At 36.3% G+C, this 16,736-nt stretch overlaps 1 protein-coding gene across 3 annotated transcripts in view; it reads left to right on the top strand.

Annotated features, from left to right (window-relative positions):
• GMCL1 (germ cell-less 1, spermatogenesis associated) overlaps positions 1 to 16,736 on the top strand; it is a 62,911-nt gene that overhangs the window by 15,508 nt on the left and 30,667 nt on the right. For 2 of the 3 annotated variants that reach the window (XR_015136681.1, XM_086326207.1), the window contains exons 7-9: positions 937 to 1,021; positions 8,537 to 8,627; positions 11,376 to 11,513. Coding sequence is in view for 2 of the 3 variants with exons in the window: in XM_086326207.1 (XP_086182333.1) it covers positions 937 to 1,021; positions 8,537 to 8,627; positions 11,376 to 11,513 (314 nt within the window). In the remaining variant the exon portion in view is untranslated. Of the gene's footprint in view, positions 1 to 936; positions 1,022 to 8,536; positions 8,628 to 9,218; positions 9,910 to 11,375; positions 11,514 to 16,736 lie in introns of those variants that run through there. The other variant, XM_086326208.1, reaches the window with a different exon arrangement.

Raw genomic sequence — 16,736 nt, 5'->3', positions numbered from 1 at the left:
CAATTTTGCTGACTTTTTGAGGGGAGAAAGGTAGGGAGGAGTAGGAGAGAAGTAAACATTTTTATGTTTAAATACATCATGGAATGGAGAGAATTCAAGTTTCTTTGGGCTTATAAATACAAAAATTAATAGAAATGTTATTTTTATGGCTAGCCTTCTCCTAGATTCCTGGATCCTTTCCTTTCATTTGCCTTTAAGAGGTACTTTGATAGAAAGATTTGAGAAGTATTGTATTCTACCAGAAAATCATCACCTAATGATGTCAAGGCATAACGTCATTAGAAACACTTTTTATCTTCTATAATTCTCATTGAGCTTTTTTCAAAAGGAAAATAAATCATAGTGGTCATCATAAAAATTCAGATGCTCTTCTGGCTTGTTTAGGGTAGTGGGGGGAAGGGGAAAAAAGAAAAGAGCTAGTAATATCATTTCCATTCTAAATTTATACTAACACTTATTTTTTGATATTACTCCCTTAATAAAATAAAAACTTGTTTTATGACTAAGCAATTCTCTTAAGCCTGGAAGTAAAAGGTTACTTTGAAGATATATCTTCTTCAGTGAATTTTGACAGAATTTTAATTGAATGAAAGGGAAAGGCAAAAGAAAGGGAAGGCTGCTACTTTATGAGAGCATGCTAAAACTTATCTTATTAGGACTTTGCTTTACCTTGATTAATCAGTGGAGCAAGCTTTTTGTTCCTCAGCAGTGCAAGAAAAAACCTTTTGCAGCATACAGTCTGAATTATAAGTATTCTTACATTCAAATAGATTGTTTTTGTCTAAGATTCTTTGTCTTGGGCACAAAGACTGATGCAGTTTTTTAATTCCATGTTTTCTTTTGATAAAAAAGACTTTTAAAAACATTTTCAGTTCTACCAGAGTCTTTAACTTTTGTATAAAGAGAGGCTCACTACTTCTATTTTATCTTTTCTAGTATAAATGTCATGAAACAACTCATTGGTTCATCTAACTTGTTTGTGATGCAAGTGGAGATGGATGTATACACAGCCCTTAAAAAGGTATTTCCATAATATGATATGTGTAAAGATAGCCACTCAGCATTGCTTATAATAGTGAAAAACTGAAAATAGCTCGTGTCCAGTGGTGAGAGAGTGATTATACATGCAAGAAAAGGAAAAGGACATATGCCAGAATGCTAAGTCTTTAGGCTTAGGGAATTGGTATCATGAGTAATTTTAATTGTATTCTTTATACTTTTCTCTTCTAGGAATACATTTGTTTTTTCCAAGGTTTTTTTTCCCCAGTAATTAACATGTTATTTACATGATCAGAAATGTTAAATATTTTATGCAGTTTTCAGAAATGTTTTCGGAATTGAGCTTTAGTTGAATTAATAACTTTATGATGAAATTTTTAACAAATTTTTCTAGAGAATGTTGAGATTCTTTTACAGGTCTTTTGTACTTCAGACATATGTCTCACTTCATCCTTTTGTAAGGTTTCAACATTTTTAGTATAATTTAGTTTTCACAACTCTGAAGAGACAAGTGGGCTATTACTTTTGTTCTGTAGATGGTAACGCTTAGAATTCTTACAGTTACTACATGGCAGATGTGAGACAGAACCCAGGTCTGTGAGTTCTAGTCTGTGCTTTCCCCACGGCATGATTTTGCTGTTAGCCTTTTGTCCTTAGCACCAAGTTTACATTAACATGGTCATGAAACCTGGGAATGAGTCACCTTCTGGGTGAGATTCTATTACTATTTTTCCTCAAGGAAGTTCAGTAAATGTGGTAACCAGTCATTAAAGGAAGGTAGACAGCCCATTTCTATCTCTGAGCCACTGGTAGCATTCATTCTTTCTCATAAGTATTGGATGTTTACTATGTGCTAGGCACTGCTCTATGTTACCCATATTAATTCTAATGTCCTGTGAGGTTGACATATTATCATGCTCATCTTGCAAATGAAGAAATTAAAGCCCAGAGAAATTAGGTAATTCCCCTCTCTATTAGTTGACAGGACCAGGATTTAAAAATTCATGTTCTTTATTACTCTGCATACTGTCTCAACAGCAGTTAGACAATGAGAAATTCCTTTTTCGCATATTTAATTTCTTTTATAATCTCACATAGGATGTCATGAAACTTAATTGTTGATTAACAAGCGGGGGCTGGGCAGGGAGGCGCAGCGCGGGCTGCATTGCTTAGAGTAAGAATCTGGCCTGAATACCCTGAGCACTATCTGAGCGAAATAATTTGGGCTAACAAACCAGACTGTGGGATATCTACTACGCGAAAAGCCAGCCCCAACCTAAGACCGCCAGGCCCGCGCACGGAACAAAGAATTGAACAGAGATAGCCGGCTGCAGACCTTCCCCCTCCGGTGATAGGCAGCCAGAGCCGGAAGGGGGCAATCGCAGCCCCAGAGAGACATTATCTATAAAACTGTAAGCAGGCTTCTTTGCTAACTAAAACTTCTTGGGGGTCTGGACGGTTAACATCTGCCTAAGAAGGTGCGCCGGTTTTGCGCCCAGATAACCGAGTGGCGGGGAGGCGATAAGTCGCAGCATTGGCGCTCGCCAAACACCTCATCACTTGAGCTGCTCGGACCTGGGAAGAGCACAATACTCAGGCCCAACTGAGTCTGCGCCTCTGAGGACTATCCGAGTGCCTGAACCTGAGCGGCTTGGACCTGGGAGGTACATGCAACCCAGGGCCAGCCTTGGACTGTTCCCGGCGGAACAACCTAGAGCCCGAGCAGTGTGGGCAGGGAGGCTACACGCGCAGTGAGCGGGGGCAGACCCAGTGTGGCTGAGGCACTGCGAGCGCACGCCAGTGTTATTTGCTTGCAGCATCCCTCCCTCCCTCCCCACAGCGCGACTGAACAAAGAGAAGAAATACAGTTCCACCCATCAGAACACTGACACAAGCTTCCCTAACCAGGAAACCTTGACAAGCCACCTGTACAAACCCACACACAGTGAGGAATAGCCACAATAAAGAGAACTCCACAAACTGCCAGAATACAGAAAGGACACCCCATACTCAGCAATTTAAACAAGATGAAGAGACAGAGGAATAGCCAGCAGATAAAGGAACAGGATAAATGCCCACCAAACCAAACAAAAGAGGAAGAGATAGGGAATCTACCTGATAAAGAATTCCAAATAATGATAGTGAAATTGATCCAAAATCTAGAAATTAAAATGGAATCACAGATAAATAGCTTGGAGACAAGGATTGAGAAGATGCAAGAAAGGTTTAACAAGGACCTAGAAGAAATAAAAAAGAGTCAATATACAATGAATAATGCAATAAATGAAATTAAAAACACTCTGGAGGCAACAAATAGTAGAATAACAGAGGCAGAAGATAGGATTAGTGAATTAGAAGATAGAATGGTAGAAATAAATGAATCAGAGAGAATAAAAGAAAAACGAATTAAAAGAAATGAGGACAATCTCAGAGACCTCCAGGATAATATTAAACGCTACAACATTCGAATCATAGGGGTACCAGAAGAAGAAGATAAAAAGAAAGACCATGAGAAAATACTTGAGGAGATAATAGTTGAAAACTTCCCTAAACTGGGGAAGGAAATAATCACCCAAGTCCAAGAAACCCAGAGAATCCCAAACAGGATAAACCCAAGGCGAAACACCCCAAGACACATATTACTCAAATTAACAAAGATCAAACACAAAGAACAAATATTAAAAGCAGCAAGGGAAAAACAACAAATAACACACAAGGGAATTCCCATAAGGACAACAGCTGATCTTTCAATAGAAACTCTTCAAGCCAGGAGGGAATGGCAAGACATACTTAAAATGATGAAAGAAAATAACCTACAGCCCAGATTATTGTACCCAGCAAGGATTTCATTCAAGTATGAAGGAGAAATCAAAAGCTTCTCAGATAAGCAAAAGCTGAGAGAATTCTGCACCACCAAACCAGCTCTCCAACAAATACTAAAGGATATTCTCTAGACAGGAAACACAAAAATGGTGTATAAATTCGAACCCCAAACAATAAAGTAAATGGCAACGGGATCATACTTATCAGTAATTACCTTAAACGTAAATGGGTTGAATGCCCCAACCAAAAGACAAAGACTGGCTGAATGGATACAAAAACAAGACCCCTACATATGTTGTCTACAGGAGACCCACCTCAAAACAGGGGACACATACAGACTGAAAGTGAAGGGCTGGAAAAAGATTTTCCATGCAAATAGGGACCAAAAGAAAGCAGGAGTAGCAATACTCATATCAGATAAAATAGACTTTAAAACAAAGGCTGTGAAAAGAGACAAAGAAGGTCACTACATAATGATCAAAGGATCAATCCAAGAAGAAGATATAACAATTATAAATATATATGCACCCAACACGGGAGCACCGCAGTATGTAAGACAAATGCTAACAAGTATGAAAGGAGAAATTAACAATAACACAATAATAGTGGGAGACTTTAATACCCCACTCACACCTATGGATAGATCAACTAAACAGAAAATTAACAAGGAAACACAAACTTTAAACGATACAATAGACCAGTTAGACCTAATTGATATCTATAGGACATTTCATCCCAAAACAATGAATTTCACCTTTTTCTCAAGCGCACATGGAACCTTCTCCAGGATAGATCACATCCTGGGCCATAAAGCTAGCCTTGGTAAATTCAAAAAAATAGAAATCATTCCAAGCATCTTTTCTGACCACAATGCAGTAAGATTAGATCTCAATTACAGGAGAAAAACTATTAAAAATTCCAACATATGGAGGCTGAACAACACCCTGCTGAATAACCAACAAATCACAGAAGAAATCAAAAAAGAAATCAAAATTTGCATAGAAACGAATGAAAATGAAAACACAACAACCCAAAACCTGTGGGACACAGTAAAAGCAGTCCTAAGGGGAAAGTTCATAGCAATACAGGCACACCTCAAGAAACAAGAAAAAAGTCAAATAAATAACCTAACTCTACACCTCAAACAACTAGAAAAGGAAGAAATGAAGAACCCCAGGGTTAGTAGAAGGAAAGAAATCTTAAAAATTAGAGCAGAAATAAATGCAAAAGAAACAAAAGAGACCATAGCAAAAATCAACAAAGCCAAAAGCTGGTTCTTTGAAAGGATAAATAAAATTGACAAACCATTAGCCAGACTCATCAAGAAACAAAGGGAGAAAAATCAAATCAATAAAATTAGAAATGACAGTGGAGAGATCACAACAGACAATATAGAAATACAAAGGATCATAAGAGACTATTATCAACAATTATATGCCAATAAAATGGACAACGAGGAAGAAATGGACAAATTCTTAGAAAAGTACAACTTTCCAAAACTCGACCAGGAAGAAATAGAAAACCTTAACAGACCCATCACAAGCATGGAAATTGAAACTGTAATCAAAAATCTTCCAGCAAACAAAAGCCCAGGTCCAGACGGCTTCACAGCTGAATTCTACCAAAAATTTAGAGAAGAGCTAACACCTATCCTGCTCAAACTCTTCCAGAAAATTGCAGAGGAAGATAAACTTCCAAACTCATTCTATGAGGCCACCATCACCCTAATACCAAAACCTGACAAAGATGCCACAAAAAAAGAAAACTATAGGCCAATATCACTGATGAACATAGATGCAAAAATCCTAAACAAAATTCTAGCAATCAGAATCCAACAACACATTAAAAAGATCATACACCATGACCAAGTGGGCTTTATCCCAGGGATGCAAGGATTCTTCAATATCCGCAAATCAATCAATGTAATACACCACATTAACAAATTGAAAAACAAAAACCATATGATTATCTCAATAGATGCAGAGAAAGCCTTTGACAAAATTCAACACCCATTTATGATAAAAACTCTCCAGAAAGCAGGAATAGAAGGAACATACCTCAACATAATAAAAGCTATATATGACAAACCCACAGCAAACATTATCCTTAATGGTGAAAAATTGAAAGCATTTCCTCTAAAGTCAGGAACAAAACAAGGGTGCCCACTTTCACCATTACTATTCAACATAGTTTTGGAAGTTTTGGCTACAGCAATCAGAGCAGAAAAAGAAATAAAAGGAATCCAAATTGGAAAAGAAGAAGTAAAACTCTCACTATTTGCAGATGACATGATCCTCTACATAGAAAACCCTAAAGACTCCACCAGAAAATTACTAGAACTAATCAATGATTATAGTAAAGTTGCAGGATATAAAATCAACACACAGAAATCCCTTGCATTCCTATACACTAATAATGAGAAAACAGAAAGAGAAATTAAGGAAACAATTCCATTCACCATTGCAACGAAGAGAATAAAATACTTAGGAATATATCTACCTAAAGAAACTGAAGACCTATATATAGAAAACTATAAAACACTGGTGAAAGAAATCAAAGAGGACACTAATAGATGGAGAAATATACCATGTTCATGGATTGGAAGAATCAATATAGTGAAAATGAGTATACTACCCAAAGCAATTTATAGATTCAATGCAATCCCTATCAAGCTACCAACAGTATTCTTCACAGAGCTAGAACAAATAATTTCACAATTTGTATGGAAATACAAAAAAAACCTCGAATAGCCAAAGCGATCTTGAGAAAGAAAAATGGAACTGGAGGAATCAACCTACCTGACTTCAGGCTCTACTACAAAGCCACAGTTATCAAGACAGTATGGTACTGGCACAAAGACAGAAATATAGATCAATGGAACAAAATAGAAAGCCCAGAGATAAATCCACGCACATATGGACACCTTATCTTTGACAAAGGAGGCAAGAATATACAGTGGATTAAAGACAATCTCTTTAACAAGTGGTGCTGGGAAATCTGGTCAACCACTTGTAAAAGAATGAAACTAGAACACTTTCTAACACCATATACAAAAATAAACTCAAAATGGATTAAAGATCTCAATATAAGACCAGAAACTATAAAACTCCTAGAGGAGAACATAGGCAAAACACTCTCTGACATACATCACAGCAGGATCCTCTATGACCCACCTCCCAGAATATTGGAAATAAAAGCAAAAATAAACAAATGGGACCTAATTAAACTTAAAAGCTTCTGCACATCAAAGGAAACTATTAGCAAGGTGAAAAGACAGCCTTCAGAATGGGAGAAAATAATAGCAAATGAAGCAACCGACAAACAACTAATCTCAAAAATATACAAGCAACTCCTACAGCTCAACTCCAGAAAAATAAATGACCCAATCAAAAAATGGGCCAAAGATCTAAATAGACATTTCTCCAAAGAAGACATACAGATGGCTAACAAACACTTGAAAAGATGCTCAACATCACTCATTATCAGAGAAATGCAAATCAAAACCACTATGAGGTACCATTTCACACCAGTCAGAATGGCTGCGATCCAAAAGTCTACAAATAATAAATGCTGGAGAGGGTGTGGAGAAAAGGGAACCCTCTTGCACTGTTGGTGGGAATGCAAATTAGTACAGCCACTATGGAGAACAGTGTGGAGATTCCTTAAAAAACTGGAAATAGAACTGCCTTATGATCCAGCAATCCCACTGCTGGGCATACACACTGAGGAAACCAGAAGGGAAAGAGACACGTGTACCCCAATGTTCATCGCAGCACTGTTTATAATAGCTAGGACATGGAAGCAACCTAGATGTCCATCAGCAGATGAATGGATAAGAAAGCTGTGGTACATATACACAATGGAGTATTACTCAGCCATTAAAAAGAATACATTTGAATCAGTTCTAATGAGGTGGATGAAACTGGAGACTATTATACAGAGTGAAGTAAGCCAGAAGGAAAAACATAAATACAGTATACTAACGCATGTATATGGAATTTAGAAAGATGGTAACAATAACCCTGTGTACGAGACAGCAAAAGAGACACTGATGTATAGAACAGTCTTATGGACTCTGTGGGAGAGGGTGGGAAGATTTGGGAGAATGTCATTGAAACATGTGAAATGTCATGTATGAAACGAGATGCCAGTCCAGGTTCAGTGCACGATGCTGGATGCTTGGGGCTGGTGCGCTGGGAAGGCCCAGGGGGATGGTATGGGGAGGTTGGGAGGGAGGAGGGTTCAGGATGGGGAGCATGTGATTTTTTTTTAAAAATAAAATTAAAAAAAAAAAAAAAAAAAAAGAAACTTAATTGTTAATTGAGTAAAATAAATTAGTATATTTTATATATTGTGTATATGTGTTGTATCTACACTCTATGATATAGTATATTTTATATGTATGTGTGTACACACACATGTAGAACATTTACCTTTTTAATACTAAAACTATAGTGCATTTGAAACCATAAATATTTTTCAGGTATTAGCTTATTCCTTATATACTCATCTAGTTTTTATCTTTGGACCATGATTAATGCCATGATGAATTTAAGGCTTATCATGAGCATATCATGTAATAGTTTTACTTCTTTCAGTGCTTATAAAATGGAAATTAAATTTTTAGATACTGTGTTTTAAGAAAACAGTTTGAAAATGTGAACTCAAAATGATGAAGTTTTACAGGGTTTTTTTCTTATTTTTTTTAATCTAGTGGATGTTCCTTCAACTTGTGCCTTCTTGGAATGGATCTTTAAAACAGCTTTTGACTGAAACAGATGTCTGGTTTTCTAAGAGGAAAAAAGGTGTGATTAAAATTGTTATTCAGAACTTTTTTTTATTGAAATTTAATTAAAATTGAGCCCTGATTTATTGATAAATAGAGAATTTTAGAGCTGGAGAGGACGTTGGGAATGATCTAACTCAGTCCCTTATACTGAAAAAATTTAGGTTGGATAAAAGAGATTACAGAAAAAAAAAAATTTAATGGCCATCAGGAGCAAAAAAGTGGATAAAAATCACAGTCCTTAGTTCATGATTTTCTTAGTTCACTATCATTTTTTACCTGTGCATAACTACCTTTTTCTTTAAAAAAAAAAAAAAAATAATGTATTGAACCTCAATGAACTAATCAAGTACTTGAACATTAAAAATTCAGTCTATTCATGTGCTGCTTTTCTGTTGTGTCACTTCAGCTTTCCCCAACCACTGTCTTTAGTTTTGTGTTTATTTTTCCCTTGCTTTTAAAAAATAATGTTATGGGATTCTACACATGTCTTAACATGAATGCATAACATAGTGATGTGCTAGTAAGCTGGCTTTCTGAAAAAATAATCACTTATTTATAGCATTTTTAAAAAATTTTCAATGATAAATTTTCTTAAATTTATTTTAAGACTAATTTCAGGCTAACATGATACTACTGAATGTGGAGTTGGAAAGAAATGCATGCCATGAGCTCCTGTGAGCCAATACAAGCCAGATTCACCTCACTCCTGGACAACATATCATCCTGTTTTTTGTTGTTATTGAACTATTATACTGTGGTATTGATTTTCATTTCCTTGAAAACTGAAGAGATTGAACAGCTCTTTGTGTGTTTATCAGCATATGTTTTCTTCTTCTGTGAAATGTCTGTTCAGGTCTTTTTCCTATTTTAGTATTGTAACTGTCTTTTCTTACTGATATATGGGCATTCTTTATATATTCTTGATAACCAATTCTTTGTCACAAATATGTGTTGCATTTATCTTTCAGTTTAGATTGTTTTTTAACTTTTTTAAAGGTGTATTGATGAATAGAGGCTCTTATATTAAAATTCAGTGTGCTCTTTTAGTCTTATTTAAATAAATTTTCTAGAATTATGTAGTGAGATTTACTAGCTAATTGTTTTTCCTTGAAGCTTATGAACCAAAATGTATAAATGACCATAGCAATAAAATCTAACTTGATTTGCTTCAAGAATAAAACACTAAATTTCTGTCTTAAGTTATACTTTATGGAAGTTAAAGAGGGATTTAAGAAATTGTACAGGAAAAAAAGTAGAGGAGAAAATTTAAGTTAAAAACAGAAGTAAAAGCTGAAAAAGATAAAGAAGGTAGAGAAGTTAAAAAAACAAAGCGGGTCAATAGAAGCAGTAGATGTTAGGTAAATTTTGACATAAATTTATGCTCATTTGAGCTCCAATTGGATTAACTGCAACAGTCCATCAAGAGAGAAATTACTTTGTAGCCTAAGTGGCAGAAGCTAGAATAGGAAACTGTGGTTCCCTCTGCCTTCTGGTTTTCCCACTCTAGGCTCTCTGTCCCAGCCTCAGTAGTATAAAAGTATACAGTTTAAGAAAACTTTGCAGGGAAACATTTACTGCATAAGGCAGAATGTATGTCTGATGCCCTTGTTTTTCAAAGAGGACTTCAGAAGTTTATTTCAAACAGTTTTTAAATTATAAAAGTGACAGATACCCAGAAAATAAGACCAAAAAGATCACTTGTAGCCCTTACCCACTATATTTTAGTATATTCCTCTTTGTTGTTGTTTAGTTGCTCAGTCGTGTCCGACTCTTTTGCGACGCCATGTATTATAGCCCACCGGGCTCTTCTGTCCATGGGATTCTCCAGGCAAGAATACTGGAGTGTGTTGCCATTTGCTTCTCCAGGGGATCTTCTTGACCCAGGCATTGAGCCGGGTCTCCATCATTGCAGGCAAATTCTTTATCATCTGAGCCACCAGGAAAGCCCAGGGGAAGCCCAATATTCCTCTTAGGTTATCTTAACTATTTGTCTTTTCAGATATATATGCGTCAGGACCAAGAGAACAATAGAAATTTAGCAAATTTTCTGCATAGTTATACTTAAGGATTGCTTCTTTTATTTCCTATCACAGCAGCAAGGCTGAGTCCACTGCTGTGGGTATACCTTGTAACAGAAAACAGGCTAAGGATTATGTGCAAGTCCATGCTTGATAGCAGCAGACCTTTCGTTCCCACTCATGAGAGCATATTGGAATGCAGCTGAGAGTATTTTTGGAAATAAGCTTAAATTCTCCCTAGAAGAAAAGACCCATAACTTTCAATTATTTTAACAATAAATACTACCCTTGTGTTGCAGATTCACAGCTACAATGTCTTTGTATCTTATTTTGTATTGTAGTAGAGAATTAAGGTTTTGAGTAATGTTCATCGCTTGTAACTAAAGTGTAAATTAGAAAGATGCCAAGAAATGTTCCGTGTCTTGTGAAGACCCTTGAATGAGGTATTTGGGCTAGAGTTCCACTGAAGTGTTCAGTCCCTGGGAAAAGGGATTCTGGAAAGATATCGTACCCTCGACCACCATTCTCAACCCTTCCTTTCCCACCTTGCTGGGCTATGTGCTGTCAGCTCCAACCCCAAGAAAGGCATCAATTGAATTCCCAGCCCAAGGGTCTAATTAGGACCAAATTAATTTCCTGGGGCTTTTTTTCTAAATCTCCCCAAGTTTGAAGAGATAAAGTAATACATTTTGAAAAGAATGTCTATTTAGTTTAAGCTTTTTTGTTTGGTTTTATTTGTTTTGTAGATTTTGAAGGTATGACCTTCCTTGAAACTGAGCAAGGAAAACCATTTGTGTCAGTATTCAGACATTTAAGGTTACAGTATATTATCAGTGATTTGGCCTCTGCAAGAATTATTGAACAAGATTCTCTAGTACCTTCAGGTAAGAACAGGATAAAATTGTGATTTTAAGTAAAATCTTTCTGATTGTAATAGTAATATATATATATCATAGAAAAATAATAATGAAGAAAATAGAAGTTATCCTTAATTCCAGCAAGGATTTTTATACCAAGCAGAATCATACCATGTAGATAATTTTCTTTGTTCACATTATATATTATGAGTATCTTCCCATATCTTTAAATACTCTTCAGAACATTTAAGTGGCTGTATAGTATTCTATAATGTGGGTGTTCTTTAATTTGCCTTACCAGTACACTATTTTGGACTAGACTTTGACTTTGAAGTGTTATTTAAAGGTCAACTTCTTTTTCTATTAATACTCCTTAAATTTGCTGTTTTCTTTTTCGTATCCTAGTCTTAAACTTTATGTCAAAGCAAATGTAATATCTTTGCTGGTTATGACTTAAAACTTGTGAAACAATTACTGTTTTAATTTTCTAACTAGTGTTTGTGTAGGATTAAATTTAGTACTATATTCACATTTAAGAAATAGAAAGTAGCATTTGAAGATTTACTTGTAAATTTGTATAGATTTATCTGAAAATTATAATTTTTTGGCACCTTAGTTTTTGACATGATTGTGTTTATAGATTTAAATTGTTAAAATCGGTACATTTATTTATAAAGGTATTCAATAGAAAACAAACTGAGAGTTAACATTTCTGGTAGTTAAAGTAATGCATTTTTTAATAAAATCACTCTAGGCAGGTTTATAGACAGTGCTTTTTTGTTAATTTTGTATAATTCATTTGTATTATATTTGTGTGGGTTGGGGGTCTGAGATTTGTTTGCTCAGTCACCATTTCATTTGAAGATCATGTGCCCCTTTAGTATAGCAGCTTTATACTAGTTTTAGTGTATATTATACACCAGACACTAGCAGTGTGTGACATTGGATGCCAGGGCTTATTCCATACTCCCACTCTAATCATACTTCTTTTAAGGCTCTCTCTAATGAATTTTTAAAGAGTTTAAAAAATAAAGTCTGTTTTAAAGTAGTTTAATTTAGGTGTGTCTGTGATGCAAGGGGATAAGCTGTATATTTTTGAAATGTAAGATGGGCATAAATATTTCTAGTCTGAAATATTTTGCTTTAATATAAAATCGAAAAGAATTTAGATCCCAAATTTCTGACCAGATTTCATCCATGATTTTTTCTGACTTAAAATAGAGGGCACTTTTTTCATTTTAAAATATAAATGGACAAATAGTTTTTCCTGTATATCCAAATAAATTATCATTTCAAAAGCAGGGTATAACTAAAATTAAATCCCATGCTGTTTGTGAGAGGGCAAAAAGTGGCCGTATAGCTCACATCTTCAAGATACCTTGGTATATGCTCTCAATAGGAATGTATCCCAGATTTGAAATAAGTGAAAATAGTTTCAGTTATTTAGCTAAAATTCGCTGATCATTTTTCAGAAATAGTGCCAAATGTGTTAACATTATTCAGAGTTATATGTTCAGTAATCTGGGAAATTTTAATATATACATTTTTTATCATCTTTAGGTCAGAATTAAATTCAAGATTTAATGAGATTAAATGAGAAAAAAATTAAAATTTTAATAGAAAGTGAAGTCGCTCAGTCGTGTCTGACTCTTTGCAAACCCACGGACTGACTATAACCTACCAGGCTCCTCCGTCCATGGGATTTTCCAGGCAAGAATACTGGAGTGCGTTGCCATTTCCTTCTCCAGGAGATCTTCCTGACCCAGGGATTGAGCCCGGGTCTCCCGCATTGTAGACAGATGCTTTACCGTCTGAGCCACCTGTTAATTCCAAATTAAATCCAGACTTTGTGTAGAAACATGGTAGTATTTTAGGATTTAACTGTGTTGAGCGCTGTTGAATTCGATTATTTCATAGAATTAGATTTGTTGCGTTCAGTCGTTCAGTTGTGTCTAACTCTTTGTGACAACATGGACGGCAGCACACCAGGATTCCCTGTCCTTCATCATCTCCTGGAGTTTATTCAAGTTCATGTCCATTGAGTTGGTGACGCTATCTAACCATCTCATCCTCTGCCACCCCCTTCTCCTTTTGCCTTCAATGTTTCCCAGCATCAGGATCTTCCAGTGAGTAGACTCCTTGCATCAGGTGGCCAAAGTATTGCAGCTTCAGCTTCAGCATCAGTCCTTCTAATGAGTATTCAGAGTTGATTTCCTTTAGGACAGACTGGTTTGATCTCCTTGCAGTCCAAGGAGCTCTCAGGAGCCTTTTCCAGTACCACAATTCTAAAGCATCAGTTCTTTTGTGCTCACCCTTTTTTGTGGTCCAGCTCTCATGAATTAGATTTACCTTAGGTGAGGTCATTAAGTCTGTTTTGTTCTATACTCTCATTGTCTTGCTTCCCTCCCCATTGATACCTCTGACCTATCTTGTTACCATCTTTCCCAGACCTTTCTCTTTATGTCCTCTCCTATATTCCCTCCATTTTATTTAGCTCTCTCAGAAGAGAGTATTTTCCCTCTGTGGAGGACTTTCTCTCAACACATCCTGCTAATAAAGGGTTAGGAGGCCAGATAGTCATTGGCCCAGCCACCTTAGTGCCCTTTCTAAATCCTTGTTGCACGTGATCCAGCTCATACTCTCTTCTTTCTCTTCTGACCCCCAGTCTTTTCTTTCACATTCATTTAAATGTGAAATGAATTCTCCACCCTTCTTCGGTAATGTAATGTGTCCATATTATCATTACATTTACTAGCCTCTGAGTAATTTGACCTTAACTCCTGTAACATTTATCTGCTGATCATTAAGCCCTTGCTACATTTGAATCTTTCTGTAACCCAAAATTTCTCAGCATCAGAAATCCAGTAGTTTGCAGGCTATAAATAACCTTCTAGATGGTTCATAGTCTCATTCCTCTTACACTGTTATTTGATTTCCAGTCCATTTTAAACTCCATTTTCTGCCAGTCTTTCAAGCCTCCTGCTTTTTTCTTCCTTTCAGACCTGGATTTCATATTAGATCATCTGAACCGCTCTCTCTCACAGTTGCCTTTAACTTTCTGTCCTACTTTACAAAATTCTAAAACTAAACTAAACCTTCTTTGTTCTAATACCCTCTACTTTGTGCTGAGTACTGCTCCAGAACATTCTATAACTTTTGTATTGGTACCACTGCAAGCTCATATTTCATTGCTAAGCTTGTACCTTGTGACTCCTTATATCACTTTTACTTGGTCACTGTTTTTAATTTGCTTCACGAATCGTTTATCAAACCTCTGCCCCCCTGTTCAAGCGTCCTCTCCAGTCACCTCACTATCAGTGGGTGGTGGTGGTTTAGTCGCTAAATCGTGTCCGACTTTTGTGATCCTGTGGACTGTAGCCTGCCAGGCTCCTCTGTCCATGGGATTCTCCAGGCAAGAATACTGGAGTTGGTTGCCATTTCCTTCTCCAGCGGATCTTGCCGACCCAGGAATCAAGCTTGTGTCTCCTGCATTGCAGGCAGATTCTTTACCGACTGAGTTACAAGGAGAAGCCCATGGGAACTCGGTTGTTTTTTATATAAATTCAAGATAATCAGGCAAAGATTTATTCAGATTTCTAGTTTACTCACCTCTCCTTCCTGTCCTGTCCCAGAGGTTGAGGTGCTCCCTTTCTCTTCAGGCCAACTTCCTACTGTGTTCATAATCTATAATTTTATGCTATCATTTAATAATATGTATCTTCAGCCCTTCCTGGTCTCCCTCAGCTTATAAATATGGTCAGACCTCTCATTAACAAAACAAAAATCCCTCCACTCCCATCTGGACCCTGAGTCCCCTTCATGGTAACTATTCCTCTGCCTTAAAATCACCTTCTTCAGAGTAGTCTATAGTTGCTGTCTCCATCTTCTTACCTTTCAGACTTTTCTCAACCCACTACAATCTGTCTTTTGCCCCCATTATTTTACTGAAACTTTCCAGCAAAAGTTAGGATTGTCCTGTTTTTATAAAATCTAGTGATCTTATGTTAGTCCTATTTTAACTTCCCTAGCATTTTATATCATGGTTTGTTAGTTTTTTCTTTAATTCTGTACAGTACTAACTTAGTTTAGAAATACTATACTCTTCTGATTCTTTCCCTGTCCCTCTGACCATTCATTTTCTTGTGTAAGTTTCTCTTACTCTGCCCACCTCTTAACCTCCTAAGGGTGCTCTTGGCTCATTGATCTTTTCATTCTACATAGTGTCCCCAAATGATTTCCTTCATTCCTATGATTTATTGAGAGAATACAGTTCTGACCTCTTCCCTGAGTTTCATACTTAGATATCCAACTGATAGCGTGCCATCTATAAATTGCTTCAGTTCATCTATTCAAAAAGATACTTAATCTTTCCCCTCCAGTCCTAGTCCCTGCATTCTTTTTTCTTCCTATATTTGCTTATCAGTCATCAACATTAATAACTTGCCCAGCCTCACAAAAATGGCAGAATCCTGAAAGTCATCCTATTCCTCCTCAAACTCTTTTCTTCCACATCCATTTACCATGTCCTGTATATTTTTTTCTTAGATAATTCTCAAACCTTTTTTTTTTTTTTTACCTGCTACCACTTCCTTGTTAAGGCATCGTTATCTCTTGCTAGGTTACTCTAGTATAGAATATATCTGTGGCCCTCTTGTGGCCACGTGTTTTTCATCTTTTTCTCTTAGGTACTTGATAGGTAGTAGACACTCAGTTTGTGTAAACTAAAATTGTGTCCTAAAACATACTTTAACAATTATCATCTCTACCTTACAAAAATATTAAAAGTTTCCCCATTATACCCACAACAGTAATTCTTGACATTAAAAAGTTACAAGGATACCCATAAGGGAATAAATCTACTGCATTTACTCTGTCAAATAAGTTTAGATTCTAATTCCTAACCTAAGAACTATAAAGGAGAGAAGGAAAAGTGTGTAAATTCTTTAGTGTCCCAGTAATATGCCAGATTATGCATTTAATGTCTATTATGTAACATAATCTTTAAAATTATCAAGGTAATTGTTCCCATTTTATACATGAAATATTACTATCCTGTCACACAGCTAGTTAGAAGCAGAGCTCAAATGCCACCCCAAGTCTTTCCTGTTCTAAAGTCCCCCGGTGCCCTGCTTTTTTTTTTTAAACTGCATCTTGTGTGTGTGTTACTCGCTTAGCCTGAGTAAGCATGTGTTGGACTCTTTGTGACCTCGTGGACTCTTTGTGACCTGTCAGGCTCTTCTGTCCATGGAA

The sequence above is a fragment of the Bos grunniens genome, chromosome 11 (assembly GCF_055505025.1).
Source record: "Bos grunniens cultivar Pamir isolate PY7600 chromosome 11, Bosgru_T2T1.0, whole genome shotgun sequence".
NCBI classification, from domain to species: domain Eukaryota; kingdom Metazoa; phylum Chordata; class Mammalia; order Artiodactyla; family Bovidae; genus Bos; species Bos grunniens.
The sequence above is the reverse complement of the archived record's forward strand: the minus strand, read 5'-3'. Positions and strand labels throughout refer to the sequence as shown.